General features: G+C 38.4%; 2 protein-coding genes across 4 annotated transcripts in view; one reads left to right on the top strand and one right to left on the bottom strand.

Moving 5' to 3' along the window:
- Positions 1-1,422: 1,422 nt before the first annotated feature.
- aimp1a (aminoacyl tRNA synthetase complex interacting multifunctional protein 1a) lies at positions 1,423-19,877 on the bottom strand. Of its 2 annotated transcripts, none has more exons than XM_088075968.1 (7): positions 19,837-19,877; positions 14,341-14,471; positions 13,127-13,240; positions 10,134-10,292; positions 7,286-7,494; positions 4,190-4,358; positions 1,423-1,728 (listed from the first exon to the last, which is right to left on the bottom strand). In XM_088075968.1, exons 1-7 carry the CDS (start codon positions 19,860-19,862, stop codon positions 1,562-1,564), a joined length of 975 nt encoding a protein of 324 aa, XP_087932094.1. In that variant the 5' UTR covers positions 19,863-19,877; the 3' UTR covers positions 1,423-1,561. The 2 variants fall into 2 exon arrangements, with proteins under 2 accessions (XP_087932094.1, XP_087932095.1); XM_088075969.1 differs by lacking the exon at positions 19,837-19,877 and adding an exon at positions 17,408-17,439.
- The window catches only part of tbck (TBC1 domain containing kinase), a 61,226-nt gene continuing 59,508 nt past the window's right edge, over positions 19,084-20,801 (top strand). Inside the window, exons 1-2 of one of the 2 annotated variants that reach the window (XM_042485272.2) lie at positions 19,084-19,243; positions 19,676-19,879. In XM_042485272.2, coding sequence (XP_042341206.1) covers positions 19,687-19,879 — 193 coding nt within the window. In that variant the 5' untranslated portion in view covers positions 19,084-19,243; positions 19,676-19,686. The remainder of the gene's footprint in view (positions 19,244-19,675; positions 19,880-20,801) is intronic. The other variant, XM_088075964.1, reaches the window with a different exon arrangement.

The raw sequence follows: 20,801 nt of genomic DNA, 5'->3' as shown, positions 1-20,801 counted from the left end.
TTAAAATGAACTGTTTACATCTACATACAGAGTGGGTCCTTGACCATGAAGTCTGTCATGTTGTTTCTACAGTAGCTCAGAGTGGACAAACCAAACACTGGCCAATTGTATTTTTTGTGCTGGCTACCGTAGTTCTCCTATCCACTTGGCACACAGGAGAAGTTTCAGTTCTGCGATCTCACCTCTAATACAGACAGACATGTGAGCAGATATTCTGTTAGGACGAATAGGTGACTGCTTCACACAGTGTTCACTAGTTACAGCTGAAAATTCAATTAGGAAACGTGTGGTCTCCAGACGTCTGAGTCAAAATATCCTGGGGTGAGTTTCTCTCAGTTTGCAACACTTCTTGTGGTCAGAGAAAACCCAAGAAGAACTCTGTGGTTTAGGTGAGAATACGCTTCAGCGGAGGTCACTTGCTTGAGCTGTCTATATGTCATCTAAACCAAAATGAGAGGTTCTCCTCAGTGAGGATCTAAATAACTTTTTTTTTTTCACTTGAGGTGTACAGGGGTCCTGATGACAGATTAAGTCATTTAAAAACAGCTTTTATTTTTGCAAGAGAAGCTAAGAGAAGTTTGGACTTCATTGCATGTGTATAGGGGTAAGGGGCAGACGCCAAAGGTAAATCAGCAATATGGGTTTACTCAGTTCTGCTTTTGGTGCTAAATATTAGAGATAAAAAAAAAACAACTTATTAATATAATTTACATTCTCTCTATCTGTGGTCTACTTGTGGAGTATTTATCTTTGCATAGGTGACTGGCTTTCAAGAGATTTAAGAAAGATAGAATACACCAAATATACTGAATAATAGCACTCCAACAGTAAGCACAAGTTCTGCAGGATGGTTGGTTTTGACCCATGACAGATGTTTTTGTCGAGTGGATGGCCTTAATTACTGTTGATGTAACATTAGAGGCTCTGGTGCACAGCTCTCTGTCTGTTTCTTCTGCGTAGTCCGATACTTCCGGAGGTGGGTAGACTTTTTCTTTCAAGGGGACAATAAAACAAAGCACATGGAACTGGCATCACAGAGCCCAGATTGAGACACTGACAGTGAGAGCTGGGACTGAGTACCATCTTAAATAGCCCCTGAAAAGAGCATGAGAACCTGATCTGTTTTTCTTGGGCTTTGTAGAATCACATCCCTATTTCATGTCCTGCTCATTAAAATGCCTAAGACTAGATGAAGTGGAAACCAACGATGCTCTCTCAAGTCCGGTACTGTATGTCCTTTAGAGTTATAACCTCAAAATCAAAGCGCAATCAAGCTCAAGTGCCTCCAGGGAAACACTGATGAATTAAAGCAGAAACTCAATTGTATTGATCAATTTCACTTTATAGAGCATGACTGTTTATATTTAAGAGGTTAAAAACGGATTGCCATAAGACAGACTCTTAGGAAACACTTTAAAAGTATTATTTTCAAATCCCTTTATTGAACGTCTTCAAAGCATTTACTTCCATTCATCACCCTTCTGTTTCTCAACACCATCATCGGCGTCACTGCAGATGATTGCCAAGTAAACACTGCGCTATTTCAAGCAGCTCTGTTATTTTATTTGATTCCACTGTTGCTCATGGTTTGGGCTTTGCACACTCCCTTGCCGGCGACTTCAAAGGCAGCTCCCTTGTAGGTTGCAACACACTGGTCGTCTGTGCGTAGATCTGGCTGGACCTGCTCCCACACCTTCTTCTTGGGGTTCAGCTCTTTGTCTGGCTCACCTGTGATCAAGAAGTCAGTTTGATGCGTTAGAAACTCCTCAGTTCTCTGCTCCTCCATCACACATGCACGATTTATGGATTCAGGGCTGATGTTTTATGAAGTTTTTGTGATCTGTCTTGTCCTTGCATAACCTCCTGAAGCTCTGTTTTAATATACTCAAGCAAAATTTTGACAGATTTAACTTTCCTTCATGGGTTTTTCATCGAATACACGATATGGTCTGTTATAAACTGAAGCCAATACAAATTGTGATCAAATGACGATGATTCATAACGCTGATTCCGATTTTATTTCTCCCACATGAATTGTGAATATTTCAACTTTCTATCATGTTCTGTTAAGAGCTTTTTAAAACTGCCATTTGTTCTTTGCCATAATTCAAAACATCTAAAGCCAACTTCTCAGAATCAAAATATGCATCCACGGAAAACAATTAAGTGAGGTTCTCATTTCCTACGCCTTTTTTTTTGATGCTGCGCGGCATTTGTGAAATAATCATAGCCGTCACTAGCTGGCTTCTGTCTGGTGTCAACTTTTTCCTCTTTACAACAACCATCTCAGGGTATGAGGACACAAATGTGTTTCATTTCCCAATGCTGCCATTTCAGCCGCTTTTACGACCCAAGAGTGGCAACAATCAGTTTTGATCAGAAGCGTGAAAGAGGTTTTGATGAGCAACTTGAGCACATTCTTAAGTTCAAGCAGAAGTACTGGGCCCCATTAGTTGGGGAAATGTGGGCAATTACAACCATGTACTCACACCAGAAGTGGAGTGGCTGTAATTGAATCTGCACTATGGCACTTTGGTGGGAGAAAAGAGGGAAAGTTGGAAAAAAAAGTCACCTCTTCACCTCTTATTTTCCATTATATGTACTTCAGAAAGCAGCAGTATCAGACAGACAAGAAGTGAGGCCTACGACAAAAAAAACAACCAGTCCCGTCTTTGCGCTATCCTCCATGCCTTCTGTTCTCTGGTGAACCATGTTTTTAGAGGATGGTTTAAATATGTCTCTTTTTAATGAAGGATCCATAAAGATGATTCTGGCTGAAGACATCCCTTATGAATCAAACAGCTTTTGGAGTGGCTGGGACATGTGTACTGCAGAGACAAAAAGCCTTGGCTGATGCAGCTGGGCTGGGCTGTGGGTTCTTGGCCCACAGATCCAACTTCATCATATCCTCCTCTTCACTTTTTGTTCAATGGGAATTCCCAATTTGGTTTTCAAAAGAATATGAGAATGACAAGACTGATAATCCTCTAACCACCAATATCCAGGTTTGCTAACTGAGTCTAAGGGTGCGTTAAGGTTCCGAACTGCACGCTAATTCTCTTTACTTTTAGTAGGTGCTAGGGCTGCTCTTAGATAGTCTGTATTGTTACATATTACTTCTTCATAACACTGCGCTCTGAACTTTGACCCTACTTCTCTCATACATGTTACCATGGAGATCAAAGAAAACATGGAGCTCATCAGAAACGAAAATCAACCCTGAAAGCTCCTCTGTTGTTACTTTGCAATGTATGTGGTTTAACCCTTAGTTATAACTGCATACATTATGAATTCAAACATTTTAAATCACTAAAATTGGTCTAGATATGCATTTCTCTATCACTGTTGTTATTTTTTTCTTTGAAGGTAATCTTTATGATTATTTTGTTCAATTAAACAATTAATATATAATAACATTTTATTAGCCTACTATTTGAGGCTTCAGCCACTGTAATGTGTTGTCATCCGTCACTGCAGCTTCTGACAGCTGTCAATCAGCTGTCAATTGGCTGTCATCTGTTTGCCTCTGGTGTTTTTCATGCATACTATATAGTATGGCAGTATGGGTATTGTAATGCACAGCAAGAAAAAGAAAGACATAAATCACAACCACACTGGCTTGCTGGTGGCAGTCTTTGATTTTAGGCCGCATTCATTAGAGGTTGTGTTTGGAATACTTCATGGGAGAGACCTTGAACCTTATATGGTCTAGTTGATGTGCAAATTAATAGATAACAGAGTTCACGTTTTTTTTCCCCAAAACTCAATTACATTAGTCGAGCTTAGCAAGACAGTTAGCACACTTATCTTTACAACTGACTATTTAAAAAAAAAAAGTTGGTTACATTCCTAGAAATGAGCGTTGATTAGTCTGTCAAATCAGCAGTCACAGGCCATTTAGCCACCACCAAACAGAGCTGAGGAGTCCTCTAATGAGAGCTCTCAGTGGGGTCTGAGAACGCATCATAATTGGTGTTGTTTCTGGCAGTGAGAAGGTTGAATGCCACCCTTCATTACCTTAAGTCAGAGGCGTCTGTGGACACTATGCTGGGAAATTCTTTCAGTGGGCTTTATTCCATGACAATCAATTAGTCAGTCAGTGTCTGTATGGTTGGATATGATTATAATACTTAAGCTTTTTGCTGGTGATTAATTCATTTCTGAGAATACAGTGATTTGGTGATGGTACCTGGGAAGCCCTGGAAAGTAAGTCTGTCCCCTGGTACTGCTCCACTTGGGGGATCGAGGATTTCAACTTTGTCTGGTGAGCTGGCGCACATGACCATTGCCTGGGACACGACTCCTCTCATCTTGGCTGGCTTCAGGTTACACAGCAGGACTGCCATGCGGTTTTGCATCTGTACAGGGGACACAAGATTAAAAACATTTTTACAGCCCATTTGCCCTCGACAATAGAGGAGAACTTGAATCACTGCCTTGCGGTTGTATGCCTCCACCAACCAGTCAAGTTGCAGTTTACATCCATGCCCAGACTCATATGAAGCCATGACAGTAGACAATGCTTCAAAGATGGATGTTGCTGCCAAAGCTACTAATTACGTATGTAATGTGTAATTTATATTTAATCCTTTTGGATAAAAAAATCACTTCATCCTTTTATCCTATTAGACATTTGTTTGGAATTTTGTTGTAATTAGTAAATGATTGCCTATAGTGATAGTGAAAATACCAATTAGTTGCAGCAAACCAACAAATTTGAATCAGTTCATCCTTGACCGCATGTGAACATTTGTGCCAAATTTGAGGGAATTCTCTCATGGTGATCTTGTGAGACTTTCCAAAAAAATAGGACAGACAGACAACTCGAAAACATGATTCCTCCTGTCACGCCTGTCACTGGCGCAGAGGCATAGAAACAAATTATATCAAATTTACTTAAGTAAAAAAACACCTTCAACTGATGTGGTCTAATTTCACAATGCAATATAAACGATAAATGACAATTCTAATTTCTTCATTTAAAATGAGACTGTCCAAGGTTTATGGTTTGTTTGCCCCATTTCATAAACCCAAAGGGAGCAAACAGGAAAACTTTAGAATTGAGTCTAGAGACTTCTGCGGCTTGCCAAAATTTAAAAGAAGACCAGAGGCAATTTCTGCCAAAAGTTGCAAGACAGAGAAAATCCAGCATTCTGTGAGATGATGTATACCAGATCTTGGAAAATCATCGTACCTTTTTTTTTAATGGACCATCCTTTTAGAAATTGCGACATAAATCTAAAATCACTCATGTTGCTTTGACAGATTTTGGTAGTTTTCAGTATTTACTTACTGAATGTTTGACATGTCATGTGCACTGTGGACACTAAATTATTTTATGATTACACTGTCTCAGACTCATGTTGGACTTGTATAACAACCCATTATTTATCCTAGTATAACAAACACTCAAGAGTGCTGCCATACAACCCACAATGCATTTCCTCAGATATTTCATCACTCCTGCTTGCTTAAAAGAAACAGATAATGGCTCATACAAATACGACATTTAACAAGAGAATAAAGTAAGAACTGTGGGCAATGGACTGATGACATTAGCTTGGCGTTTTAACTGCGGCCAGTCAGAAAGCATGTAAGACTGTGCCACAAAATACCCTTTCCACCAGAGTGTGGACCAGTTAAAAATGCTGATGTCTAATATTTGTCTGTGTGCAACGGAAAAACTGTTCCAATTCGAAGTGTTGTTCCTCAGATACAATGGCTTTTTCTTGACAAAGTCGGACAGGCTTTGATATGCATGATCACAAGCATATGGTTCCTTTTAAATAATAAACACTCTCTATGTACAGTACAATGCAGAAGTGTAATGCACAAAGGCTCCCTGGTCTAGAAATATTAAGAGACAAAGTAAAACAAAATACTGATGACCACAAAAATAACTAGTGCACAAATGAGTTTGCCCCAGAAGCAAATCTTAACATGAAAGCAAAATAAACACCAATTTTTGACAGAGATCCTGTATCACCAACCACCAAGAGTTTCTGAATAGAACCATCAGGACAGAGTTTACATAAGAACTCACTTTAAACAGACTAATAAATCCTTATTATGGCCCTAATGAGCCTTTAATGTATACATACAGCACTGCCTGTGTGTAATAAAAATACGTCTCAAATAGAGTCTCAGCAGGGATTCATAAAGCTAATACGAAAATCTAATTTGTACTGAAGTCTGCATTTTCCTCACTTATAAGCAGACAGTGTTGTTAGCTGGCATTGACAGACCTTTTTATTTGCCACCTAATAAGCAAGTAAATCACTGAATGTGTGTAAATCCTTGTATATAATCTGGATTCTTGTGAGGTGGCCAAATCATCATATGACAAAGTTCTCTGACCAAACTTCTGTTCTGGATAGGGCAAAAATAAATGTGTGTTTTGAGTTTTCCACACCACATAAGTATGTGTTATTAACGACTCAGCTAAATCCGAATGATTAAATCGCCAAGCATATAAAAATAAGTTTCAAAATCATGAAAAAAGAACCAGTATTCTCTGCTCTGAGACACTGCAGGTTTGTCCACTAAGGGAGCTAATCTGAACAAAAAGCCGCTACAAAGCAAAAGACTCTTGTTAGCAGTTACCCCAGTAGCACACAGTCTATGGGAGCACTGCACACACACACAAGCTAAAGACTGAGTGCTGCCCCACGGAGACAGAATTCAGCAGCTAACAGCGCCTAATGTTAGCACATAACACACCCACAGCAGTGAGGAGTAACTGCCTGTGGGTCGGTAGCTGATTACAGCTGAAATATTGAAAATTACATTAGTGAAGGCTATTCTAATTGTGTTTAAATAATTGTTGCATTTTATAGAGTTGTTTACTTACGTATTTATTAGACTGAAAGAGCTAAGAGAGTTTATGGAACGTAGCGAACTTGCCACTCACACACACACAGGGCAGTGAAAACGACATTTCAGTTTTCATATACTAGGAGAGGATCTATACTAAGGATGGCTCCAGTGTGTAATCCAACTATCATTTCAGGCCCACCCCAAAAATCCTGCAGACATAAATTGTGAAAAAGCATGTCACAGTTCCCAGGCTTTTCACATTTTCAGCAAGTCTTTTCTAACATGTAAACTGTGTTTAGAAAGAAATCACTGATTTCGCTTAACCACAACTTTTATCACATAATATGCCAGAAATTTCTTAATCCCGCTCTGCAAATTGCACTCCGTTGCCAGACTAAAGGGCCTTTTTTGTTTCAGCTAACTATATATAATAACATAGCAAATAAGGTGCAGAAGAGTTGGACTGTACCTGGTCCAGAGGTATGTGCTTGACCAGCCCACTGACCACTGTCCTTGGAGAAGCCTCTCCCACATCGACCTGCTCCACGTACAGACTGTCGGCATCTGGGTGCTTTTCAGCTGTGATTATACGTCCAACACGCAAGTCCAGACGAGACACGTCCACCTTGGCATCCTCTTGGCTGGGGGCCGCCTGCTTCTTCTCTGCTTTCTCCCCTCCTGACATAAAAGGCAAACACTGTTACTACACACTTCACATTGAATTTTATTATCATTTTAGTAGTTTTGGCAATTCATTTGTGCTCTTTCAATGCAAGTTTGGTATAACAATGTGGAGGTTTGGCCGGGTGCACTTTAAGAACAGAAAGTCAGACAGTAGCAATCCATCATGTGTTAAGGGAAGGTTTGCTGAAGAGAGGCATATGTGAGAGTTTTCATGCTATTATTTCTAAATGTGCATGATATTTTTCGGAAATGTCTATCTAAAAGTACTGAGATAATTTCAGCCAACTGGTATTGTTCCAGGGGAAATTATAAAAATGAAAATCATAGTTGAAACAATACTTGGCATCTGTCTGGAATCTGATTTAATTTCCTCCCATAAATGAAAACAAAGCTCACCCATGACAGGCCTCAGGGTTTCATGCAGGGGCATTTCAAGTGATCCATGGGTAAATAAAAATTAGAGAAGAGACTATTACTTTTTCACCTATTCCCAGAAATGTTGGGCACATGCCTTTACCAAATGACAATACCAACACCCACTTTTGGCTGAATGCTTCATGATCCAATGACCTAGCAGAATAGCAGATGCTTTCCCCGGAGAGACAGAGTACCTTTCAATCGCCTGCTTTGCTTACAAATTCATTCCAGTGGGTTGCACTGTTTAAATGATCATGCAGTCTTTAATCATTCATCTGAGCCCACACCAGCTCTGGTGAATATGAATACCCCTGCCTTTGATACTGAACATTTCTCCTTTGTGTAATCAATGCTCTGCTCTCATGACAGTGTGCCACGCAACATTATCAGGGACAACGCTAATGTCACACATGAGTTTGTGGACTAATAAGTGATGACGGTTTGGATGAGGTGAGAACGCAGTTACATTAATGCCTGAAGTAATAGAGCATTTAACATATACAACACCTTGTAAAGGGGAGTAAGTAACTCTCATTAACATCTCCCTAACATCTGGATGTAAGAAATGCCAGACACAGCAATGACTTTGGCAATGTCCTAAAGGGAACCTATTGTGTTTATTTTCAAGTTTGTAGTCATATTTTGGGTTTCCATTTGAACATATTTACATGATTTAATGTAAAAAAAAAAGCAAAAAACTTTATTTCCTCATGCTGTCTGTGCTGGACCACCTGTATTCACCCACCTTTTGTTATAAGGCCTGTCTCTTTAAGCCCCCCTTCTGAAAAAGCAGATCTGCTCAGATTGATCAGCGTTTCTGGGTCTTCCCTATCTTAATATTTTTTTCATACCTTCCTAAAAATATACTGGGGTATGTGGTATATGACCATATTTGTGTGTGGTGCTGCCTAACAAAAGAGTTAGATATGGAAGTATGCCATTTCCCCTGTGGTATCTCTCTGCCATCACTAGATAGTTGTTTACTGTCCTTTAATGTTATCCCCACCACTTGCAGTGGTGTCTGTTGCACTAGTAGAGACTGACCTCTTGTAATGTGCACTATTGCAGTACATATAATACATTCTGAATGCTGCCTCTCAGAATGAATTTAATAGAAAAAGGAGCATCTGTATTTTTGACAATATTGGAAATCATACCATCTGGATTTCTAACTGCCCTGGTATACCGTTAATACCGTAATACTGCCCAAGCCTAGAGTAGACTATGTAATGTTCGGTAGCAGTAGCATGCCCCAGAGCAGATGACAATATAAAGAAATTCGTCTCAAACGGAGGTCAACTTGTCTTGAAAGTAATAAAAAAAATGTTAGAAACATATTCAGAAATGTGTGAAGACTGAGGTTTTACTCACGGGGATTACTTATATATATATATATATAAGGAAATGGTAAAAGCATGAAAGGTCCCTTTAAAAGTTTGTTTCTTTCTCTTTCTAAACCATAACCTCAGAAACACATCCACTGCTAATCATTCTCCATCCCTGACAGCTGTTCTAATTATTCCAGACAGCTTTTTGCTGAAAAAGATGCTGAAAATTGATTGAAAGTCTGTGGCAAGGATTTTCTCGTTTTGTAAGTTTAGCACCATTATATTTGACACATAGTGATACCCAAGTTTTATGATGGGGTCATAGAATGGCGTACATCCACAAAACATTAAATCATTCTCAAATGGGATTCAATTACTGGTGACATTAGACAAGCACGCCTCTTTACAAATGTAACGTATAAATCATAATACACCACAACAAATGAAGCCTCACTAAACGTCTCCCTACTGAGGCACAGAGATCTTGGATCCATTAAGAGGCCGATATTGCTGCCTTACATCCATTATCACCTGATATTAAATATTCAAGTGGAAAAATGTGTTTGGAGAAGATCAATTGACTTCTGGAGACCAGAGTGCTGGATCTGTCCAACTGTTGATAGAAAGACAGGATCTTAAGCAAGACCTTAAGTTTCAAAAAACAATAATACTGTTGATGAAGGCCGAAAATATCCTGCAGTTGTGACAGGTCACTTTTATAGCTTTAATAAGGTTCTTACCACTAACAAACTGAAAATTCAATACATGTCACAAATGTTGCTATATCACATAAGGGGTTTCATTTTATTTTACTGTGATGTGAAAAGTTCAAAGGATTTCTTATTAAATTCTTGCAATATGCCATACTTTTTCTCATACAGCTGTTACCTTTTTTCTCTGGCTTCTTCTTTTTCCCCTCATCTTTGGGAGGAGGGCTCTGGACAGCAGCAGGGGAGGCAGAGGGTGCTGGTCCAGAGGGTTTTGGAGCAGAGGGCTTAGAGATGCACTCGACACCATTGTCAGCCAATGGCATGGCCACATCAAGCACTAGAGAAAGGAACACAGGCAAAAGGTCAATAAAAATTAATTATTAAATAGTTTCTATTGTAATACACCCCCTCCAGTCAGTAAAAATCTGTGGAAAGTATTTAACCTTGTTCGCATGTTCATACGGTGTTTTCTATACCCTACAAAACATATCATGAGTAAAACAAGTCCTTAATGTCATGGATGAGCATTTATTCTTTGGACACAAAGTGTACCAATGTCTCAAAAACACAGATTCAAACCTGAGGTTCATGTTATCTATTACTGTCTTAAGGCAAAGGTTCATGTGCTTGATGTGTGCTTGAGCAGAGCTAAAGGTGAGCAAATGTGCTCAAGCTGCAGATGAGCACCTAAGTGGGCGTGGCTGCTTCGCATCTTCATAGATCCTTGAATGCTGAAGGCAGAAAAGGTGTAGAGTTACATCTAAGCTATTTTAAGGCATGGAGGAATGTTTTTCATGGAAAAAAAAATATGTTTTTGAGCAGAAATGACTTTTTAGGGGTTTAATCAATGCCTGAAGAGGAACATTGAGTATCTCACGTTGTTTTCAAAATGTCGTGTGGAAGTCTAGAAAGACATGAGCACAGCAGCACTGTCGTGAAAGAGATCATTTACATTACAATTCCACAAAGTACACAACTTTGCAGTTGCCCCTTTTCACGCACAGAGGTTGCATCAACATTGTACAATGAAATGACACAGAGGGAGCTTTATTTACACACCCAGAGGGAGGACTGCTCTCCTGATGCAAACAGTTTAGATGGGAAAATGACACAGTGTCCAAGTTGATGGAAACAAGGAAATGGAGCCATAAAGTACGGAACAATGTCCTACAATAACTCTCCAGAAAAAAATAACCCCTTATTTGAGGCGCCTGATGTTTGAATTCCTCCAAAATCTAGTGCCTGTGTCTGACTAACATTGGTCTGCAGGCACACCACTGTGGCCATAATGCTTTTAATTACCTTAATTCTATGTTAGGACCCGAGCTCAGGACCTTTCCCATTCACCTTGGAATTACGGTCAACAACCTGTTAAACTCTTGACAGTCCCTTTATGTTAACTCCTAAGGTTTTTGACATTTTGAACCAACATTTTAAACACCATTTACCAATATCACATTCTGTGCTGTACCTACAGTGTGGGTATGTGGTTGTACTGAATTCTCAAATGAAATGGTTGTATGTATTTTATTTTATGTACATTTCATGCATGTATTGGAAACATTGGGATTTTGGCTATAATTTAAATTAAAACTGCACTAATAAACGTTCGTAGAATTTGACCTGACTTTATCATTGGGCGGTGGAGGGGATGGTGCAGCATGTCACCTTGGCAGAATGCCTGCCAAGCTGCAGACCTCTGTTCAAGACAAAAATCAAAACAAAAAAAAGGTCATGATTTAGTGATTCATTGATGTGTTTCCAGTTGTTTTTTTGGCCCCAACGGTGCATGTTTTTAGGGACGAGTCACTGTTTTTCCAGCAGGAATAGTGCCACAAAAAGCAATTGTTTTTTTTTTTTTTATCACAAAATTGCTGCATTTCCTGCTGGGTTTGTGCCCCCCACACCAGGTAATTTAAACCAAAACATGATCTTTTCCTAACCATAACCAAGTGGTTTTTGTGTCTAAATCTAACCACATGTTAACATGTTTGCTACGTAATAAAGTGCAAATGTAATGCATCAGTGGTTTGCAGAAGTGTACAATGCCAACATTTTTCTAGTCATTGGGTAGAACCCACTGAGAATTATCACTCATCAGTACCAGTCAAGTTTTCTGACCATGGCCTAATGACTTGCTAGTGAATACAATTAAAAATTTAGCTGCTAAGGAGCCAGATATTTCAATTGGGAGTTGTTGAAGACCAAAATTAAAGAGCTTAATGTGAATATTGAACATAAATTTGTCACATCACCAGAAACACAAATCAAAATCTTTGTTGCTCCATGTATGCCAGATGTGTAAAGATATTATGGCAACCAAAGTAGACCCAAAAAATGATTGCATCTATAAGCTCTGTGGTTTTGAGCCATACTTGTCTTAACTCCTTTTCATCTTTAAAATGGCATTGAAGCAAATCTGACACTGAACTTCAATTGCCTGCAGAACTGTTGTTTTTCTCAAGGCACTTTTGTATTTGGGTTCAATAGTTTGTTTTCCTCCCCTCAAAAACAAATCAGCAAAGCCGACTAAAATTCCTTTCAAAAGGTTCATATTTATCCATGTTTTGATTAAGCTATTTTATGCCACCTTAAAGCCATTGAAAAGAAACCCTCAAAAATAAACATCACAATTAGATACAATATGTGGAAAAAAGGTCTCGGGTGTATTGGAACGCATTCCTTCTACGTTCCAACACTAACATATTGAGTCTTTTTGAATAAGGTTAAATTGCTTATTTCTTCCAGTCCCCCTTTTATTCCTGGAGCGTCTTTCTGGAAAACATTAAATGTGTGTTAATGATCTGAGCAGTTTGCCCTTGAATGTCAACGTATGTCAGACGCACAATAGCTGACAGACATGTTGTCCCCATCACTCTAATGGGGAATCTTGAACCACTATGGCTGCTTATAATAAAATCAAAAAAAAAAAAAGAAAGAAAAGATTTGGTTATAATGGGCTGAGGCGAGAACGCACAAGATGTTATCATTGATAGCACAAACCAAACAATGCAATAATGAGCAACAACTGACATCAAATGTTCCTAAGCCGGGCACGAACAACCACTTCTGTAACTAGATAGAAAAGATATCAACATCAAGGTCTTTTTCAAGAAAAACAAACATTTGATCTGCTATGGAAGTCTTTGCTGGGAACCAAACGCAGCATACCTCCCCTCTTCTTCTCTTTTTCCAGCAGCTGTTTTTTTAGTTCCTCAATGTCGTTCTTGAGTTTGGCATTCTCCACCATCAGCTTCTTCTCTTCTCTGACACTGGCCTGGATGACTGCAAGGAGGCAAATTCCTGTTAGCTCTCAGCACTGGAATGAAATTTCACTGTCCCACAGGACATATTAAGAACTGCTGAACTCGTACAAATATACAGTAATATGGAGTTAAGTATGGTGACTATTAAAATCCATACTGTGCCTCCTTAGGAGTTAAAAAAGCCATGAAATTGACCATTAATCTTGTTTTTGGAATTAATAACAGTCCCAAGGAGTCTTAAATTATGGTAAATCACTCTCTACTTTTACTCCTTTGGAATAATTCACATTTCTTACAATGTACAGGTAATGCATTTAAAGTACATAGAAAAGTAAAGCTTTATGATTCACATGACTTCAACAAAAATATTAACTTCTGCTCACTCATTAAGGCTGATAAAATAAAACATGATATATACCTAATAAAAACACCTACATATATAGAACAGTTTTTTTAATTTTAATTTTAATTTTTATAAACAGTCAATTACTCCTCTTGCAGTGGGCAACTGCTGTGACTGCTGTTTTTACATCCTGAAACCTGAACAGATCGCAAAGGACCTTTAGCTGGCATGTTTCGTCTTCAGCTATTCACAAATTAAGTAATTCTGGGTAAATGGAAAAGTGAATGTCATGCCTTAAGTGTATGGGATACATTTGTGTATGAGTCTAGCTCGAAGATACCATGGGAAATTATCATAAGAATGACAATTCTTGAACATTTTACCACACAATCCTTGTGCCTTTTGAACAAGTGAAACAACTACAAGATGAATATTGTTATCAATGTAAAAAAGTTTGAATTGCGTTTAATGCTTACTACAGTCATTCTGATGTTCTCTACTGCTAAACAAGAAAAGAAGTCGTTGTTAAAGTCTTGTTATAATGATCTTTTATTAAAGACGTTTAAATGAATGTCAATTATCCCTGTCTAATCAAAAAAATGCTGTCAAATATTGTATCGAAGTTATAAATTCCAATATTGACAAAATTAGTGTACTATTAACCTAAATGCACTTTTTGTGAAACTGTGTCATAATCAACCGGCCAGTTCCAGATGACAAAACGTTCGACACAAAAGCTTTTGAGTGTCTGGCTTGTGTGTGCACATGTCTCTTACTGGCTTTCTCCTTTAGCAGCTGGACTTGTTGATTCAAGTATTCGATGAGCTGGTCAGCCTCAGCTGCTCGCTGCTCCAGCCTCAACAAAGGATTGTGTCCCGACATCTTGTATAAGGAGCGAGCTAAAAACCTAACAGACAAAAAAAGGACATTCAGCAATTTTGACACACATCAAATGCTTGATATTAGGGATGTGCAATATACTGAACTGATTATATTCCAATATGATGAAATATAATCTGTGGGGGCCAATTCTGCAGTATATTTCTGGGTTTTATGGATGGGAGTATCTTTCCTTATGTTTTAAATAGAAGCAATGGTTCATGCATTGAAGCTCATAAGCAAAATGAATTCTTAAGTTACCCTTGTCCATGTTATTTCAAGTTTACTCATGTGACGGTCGCAACGCAAAAAGAGATGGTATTTTAAAGTACTATGCTGAACATCTACAAGGATACATGTTTGGAGTTACAAGGTTTGCATTCCAGTACAACGCAACCACAAACTACAGCCTCCAGGATGACCACAGAGTAAACTCAACTCCTGTCAGTCTCAACAAAAAGGAAACATTGCAATTTCGACAAAGGTTGTATGTGTTGCAGGTCTGCACTATGGGACTGCATTACATTGTACAGGGATTCCCTATTTTGTAAAACATGTCATAATGTAATGTTGTGGCTGTGCTTCAACTGGTTCATTAGTAAACGCTCTATAATCCTAAAGCAAAATCTAGACACTGCGCATGCCATATTGCAATATGTCCGACAATTCTGATGTGTTTTCCATGTGCAGTCTCAGTGAGTTTAAACTTTGGTGTGCTAATAGGATTTTCATGACTTATATATTTTGGCTGATAGCCCAAAGTGACAAAATCTGACCCCCGTCAATATTACATGCCGAGGGATAACCAGAAGAACGTGTAATTCTTTTCATGAAAATGGGACAATAAATCAGCAAGTCTTGACTCCAAACTCATTAAATTTAAATGTTTGCTGCAGTTTTTCGGTGTATGAAAACCTCGACATGTTCCAAGTCAACTTGAACAAGCCAATTTCTTGGATGAATTCCTATCTGTCTTTCATAATAGCACTTGCTAAGAAGTGGCAAGTAAAAGGTGACATTCAGATAGTTTATCCTTTAAACCACACTTAACACCAGCATCGTTTGCATTCAGTTTAGGAGATTAGGATCAAAAGGAATCAGTCACCCCTGAGCCACTCAACCAAAACACAACTGGACACCAGTTTGGTTTCGGGGTAATGCTCCTTTATCACGTTGAGCTCGGCAAATTACTTCTTGAGGAAAGAGGAAAAGAAGGATTTTTACAAGGCTGAGGCATGGAGAAGAAAACTTCTTACACATATTACAGGGAGGCGCTGGAAAACAACAGCTGGCCTGAGATGAAAACAAAATGTTGGGGGATGAGGAAATTAGAAACACAAAAGAGCTGGAGTTGATAAAATCAAGGATCAAAGCATTGTTTTTTGAGAAACTAAATTGATTTAAACAGGACCAGTGGTGGAGTAATGACAAGAGCCACAAAAAAGCTGATCTCATTTGGATAACCCCTGAAAATGGGTCCGGGGGCTGAGGTATGGTCTACAGCATAAAGACAATAAGGGGTCATTTCAGCTTCGGATTTCAAATGGAAATAGCCAAATGTGTTAAATGTTAGTGATGTAGACTTTCAGCAGCCTTCAGGATGCCTAATTTACCTTTCTTCACTTTCTGGAAATAAAAGTATCTTTGATTCATCTCCTGCTTTGCAACTTTATAAATTTATCAAGTTAAGAGTGGACAGCTGGTGTTCAACTGGAGAAGGCATCTGCCTTATCAATCTCCTAAAAATAGGCATGACGGGTTTGCTTGGTCATAAAGTTCTTAATAGTCCACGCTAACCTTTTGTCAACATCCATTTTCAAATTAAACTATCAAAGATCAAACTGCATGGCTGTACAAAGATGACACAGGTGGTTTGAATCAAATTTATTACATTTAACCACCGACTTTTTCTGGTATGGCTGTGATGTGAGAGCAGACCCACCAGGATACAAGTGTTTCCTCTTTTCATGCTCCATTCCCACAGTAAAAATATACTGTTGGAGGATAATTCCCCACCTGTCTGCAAACCAGACCATTATAAATGAAAAGAGAGAGCAGTATGCCAGCACCACCTGAAGGCATTAGAGGGACCTACACATTTAACTGTGTAGGTCCCTCTAATGCCTGATGTGTAGTCTTCAGCACTGGGTGTAGTCACTGCTTTTCAGGGTACATATGTGCTCTTCTGTCTCTTACTTGCCATTTGATTGTTTATTCGAAATGTGCATGAAAAAATAGATGTACAAGTAATTAGGAGGAGGGAAAAACAACAACAAAAAACACACTAATAACTGAGATAATTCAGCGTCTAAGAATATCTGGGCAGAAATTAGCAACTATTTTATAACTATATTGACATCATATTTAATGGAATTGGTTAATAAATGACCTTAATTCCACAACTGCCAAAAATATAAAACAAAAATACAGTCTACGTGTGCCTAATGAACAGCTGACAGTATGGCAAAGCAGAAATAGTGACATTATCTCATGTTTAGGTCTACATCTATGTCTTGTCGTCATTATCTGCTGACATGTCAGTTCTTTGAAACAGCACTTATGAAATATTTTGAGAGTACCATTTCTAGTACGCACTGAGGTTGCAACAGTATACCGGTTTCGAAGTATACTGTGGTAGAAAAATTGGTGGTTATCATACCGTGTACATTTGCCTATCTACGGTATTGAAAAACACTGCAACCAGATGGAGAATCTCACTTTTATTTGAGTTATTTTCAGTAGGGAGACTTTTTACACATACTTTCATTTTTTTTTAAAAAAAAGGTCTGAAATTTCTGTAATAGTATTAAAGCCTTTGTTTTAACCCCCAAGAAACCCTTATGTTTTTTTTTTATTCCTTTAAGTGTCATTGTTACTGCTAACAGCAACGACAACAACAATTAATGTGCAATACTGTAGCCACAATATTTTCTGAGACATAATCATACTGTAAAAATGTCATACCATTGCATAGTGCCCATTGTGATATTTTGTGTTTCCAGGTCCTCGGTTTGTTTAGAGGGGTAGTAATTTCTCGTGTACTGGATTTCGAAGAGTGCTGAAAGGACTGAATTAGATCAAGGACGGGAAATATATTGATTATTTAAAATAATAATAATAATTCAGGTACTTGTACACATTCCAGACTTGCAGCTTTCAGTATTACTGGACATTTATATAATAACTTCTATTATTATCTGCTACAAAAATGTGAAGATTTCCTTTATTTGTTCAGTTTGATACCACCATATTAATTTCTGGGGGGTTGGAATGCTTTACAACACAAAATACACAGGTATTATTGGCAATATTGCGACACACTCGGGGGATTAATCGATAATGAAAAAGACTGTGTGCTGCAACACAGTTAATCATTTACCTAGAATGCTAAAAATTAAAAGACAAACTAAAGCATTAAATTATTTACAAATCGCAGCGATCAAATAACACTCTTCTTATTTCAAAATTACGATCTACTGTGCTTTGTTCACGACGGATTGCTCAACAATGTATATTGAACATTAGTTACACAGAAAAATCAACCATCAGCTATTAGCCGGTTGAGCTCACAGAACAGGTTACGTTAGCTTCAACTGGGAAAAGAAAGATCAACTTGGCTTTAAGGCTAACATTAACTCGTATGCAGCTAGGAATGGTAATCCAAATAGCCGGACGGTTGGTTACACGTTATCGATGACATAGTTATAGCACTAAAATTAAAACACAAAGGGTTTCGAAACTTACATAGACTCTGAGCAGCAGCCCCAACACGTTTCGGGGAGAGGAGGGGGCCGGACAGCTGCTAGACCTGCTAACGTTACATCAGCTAACTGGCAGTTATGATGCTTTTGTGCGATAATGGATCGTCCAGAAGGATGGGGGCGGGATAATATATGCGTCTTTACACACAGTGTAGTCAGTGACTAAATTAATGTCAAATAATTATATTGTTGTAGAATATACAATATGAAATGTATCATTATGCCATGAGTAACTCCTCATGCATACATGTTCATTCAACTCCTATAACATTTCTCTTTCGGCTTCAACTGAACAAATTACTGAAGTGGTTAAACAAATATATATATTTTGAAACGTTGACGCTGTAACTGCAGTTGAGCTGATTAAAAAAGGGGTCTGGATATTCTGGCTGAATTTTTAAACATTTGATTGGTGCGAGTGCAGTCAGTGTAGTAACTGTATGAATCGGTGTAGTCAGATAAAGCGTGAACATTTGGTGACGCGGAGTTCCCGCCCCCTCCTTCCAGACGATCCATTCTATCATCAGCCAACCGGACAGGCAGCTAGCAGCTAGCCGCAGAGAGACCGAATCAGGCCCCCGCAGATGAGTTAGATCTCTACATCATCAAGACAGGAAGCACCCGTCTAAACTTTGCAAGCCACATGTTCTATAGATCGGACACTGTCGCAAGCTGTAAGCAGGCAACAGATATTGCCTGTGTGTAATTACTATATTGAGGAACAAATTCTTCAAAATAAAACCGAAAAGAAATGTTAAAATACAACTCTGTCGAGGGTTTGAAAAAAAATTGTTTAATTTTGGTCTTATAATTTTGTTAATTTTGTTTGTTATTTGTTATCATTTTCGAAAACATCTTTCGCGCACTGCTTTGTCGCACAAAAAATGTCGTAATTGGTCACGTTCACTAATGTTCCCATCCCACCGCAGAGGCAGGAAAGAAATTCACCTAAAAAATCGAATATTGTAATATTATATATAATATTGTCAATAATTTCATTTCATTCTGTCGACATGGCCGGACAGCCTTTCCATTAAGCGTGAGTAGACACATTTTTCTGATGCTATGCAAGTAACATTGTCCGTTTCCTTCCCTATTTTCAGAACTTTACGTCTGCTACATACACAGTGGGTTTAACTGCAGCATCACTGTTTACATGCTGTCTTTTGTTTCTAAAGTTAATGCACAACGGAATGGTGTTAATGTATTGCGCTCACAATGACAGTGTTGACATATCACTTGCCCCATTGATGGTGTTTTCCTCAGCCAGCGTTAATATAAACACTTATAAGCTTTAATTATGCTAAGCAGATAACATTTAGCTCAAGCTTTTAACGCTTTGTCTATAGTCTAACGTAGTGGTATAAATTAACTGTCAACATACCATACCTCGCTGATGATAGGAATGTCCCTAACATACTTATTTTCATACATCATATTAAGGCTTTTTTTCCTTCATCTGTGCTTAAAGCCAGTGGCAAGATGAGGCCTCTCAAAGACGCCCAGCTTGGGGCCTTCACATTCTTTGCCTCAGCTCTCCCTCATGATGTGTGTGGGAGCAACGGCCTCCCTCTTACCCCCAACTCTATCAAAATCCTGGGACGTTTCCAGATCCTCAAAACCATCACTCACCCCAGACTCTGCCAATATGTGGACATATCCAGAGGGAAACACGGTATGACTTCCTGTCTTGCCCTTTGAAATGGGTCTGGTATTGTGTGTTCTTGCCTCCCATTTGATCACATTTCATTTGGTTTAACTTTCAGTTAGGGACACATTTTCTTTGGAAGCAATTAAGATAAAACCTGGTTATTTATTAACTCTCTAAACTAAGTGATGTTGTTCTGTGTGGAGTGCAAGTTTGCTTTGATTTATATGCACGCTTTGTATTTAAAAGTGGTTAATTCAACAGAATTGTGAGGGACTGCATTTCATTTTTGTCCAACACAGCAACATCACACAATTCAATCTGTGAAGTTTCCATTTCAGTCAGTGAGGGTCAACAGTCTCCATCGCTACACCAGCAGTAGGGATTTTTTTCCACCTAAAACTATCGCACAGGGACACAATTTATTCCTCCTCAGGTCTAAACAAATGTTTAGGTTCCTGAATTTCCCTAAAAGTTCTTGGTCTCTTGGAAAAAATCCTCTGATGGGGATGCCCTAATACAGTGGCTAGTGCCTAGGGGTCCTAAGAAAAATGGGGAATAACTTATTTTCACTTTGCCTATGACTTAATGTGTATTAAGCCTTCAAAAACTAGGCTAATTGGCTTGGGTTCCATCAAAAACATGGGCAGAAGATAATGAGCAACTTAAGAAGAAATGGCCCAGAAATAAGAAAGAATTAGTTAAAAGTACAAGAAAATTACCTGAAAACCCCCAATCAAATATACTAACATTTTTTAAAAATAATTCTGTAGAATAATTTTAAATATTTAATTGTGATAATTTTAAATATAGTTCTCTTGACATTTTACCCTAGCTTATTTAAAAAAATAATCTAAATCTAAAAAGATTCTTGCAATTTGCGGAACATTTCTTGCCAAGCTGCTCATTGCCTTTTTCTCGATGTTTCTAAAAGAAATCAAACCAATTT

This window comes from Plectropomus leopardus, chromosome 3, assembly GCF_026936395.1.
Source record: "Plectropomus leopardus strain MGB_pleo_1.0 chromosome 3, ASM2693639v1, whole genome shotgun sequence".
NCBI classification, from domain to species: Eukaryota; Metazoa; Chordata; class Actinopteri; order Perciformes; family Serranidae; genus Plectropomus; species Plectropomus leopardus.
The sequence above is the reverse complement of the archived record's forward strand: the minus strand, read 5'-3'. Positions and strand labels throughout refer to the sequence as shown.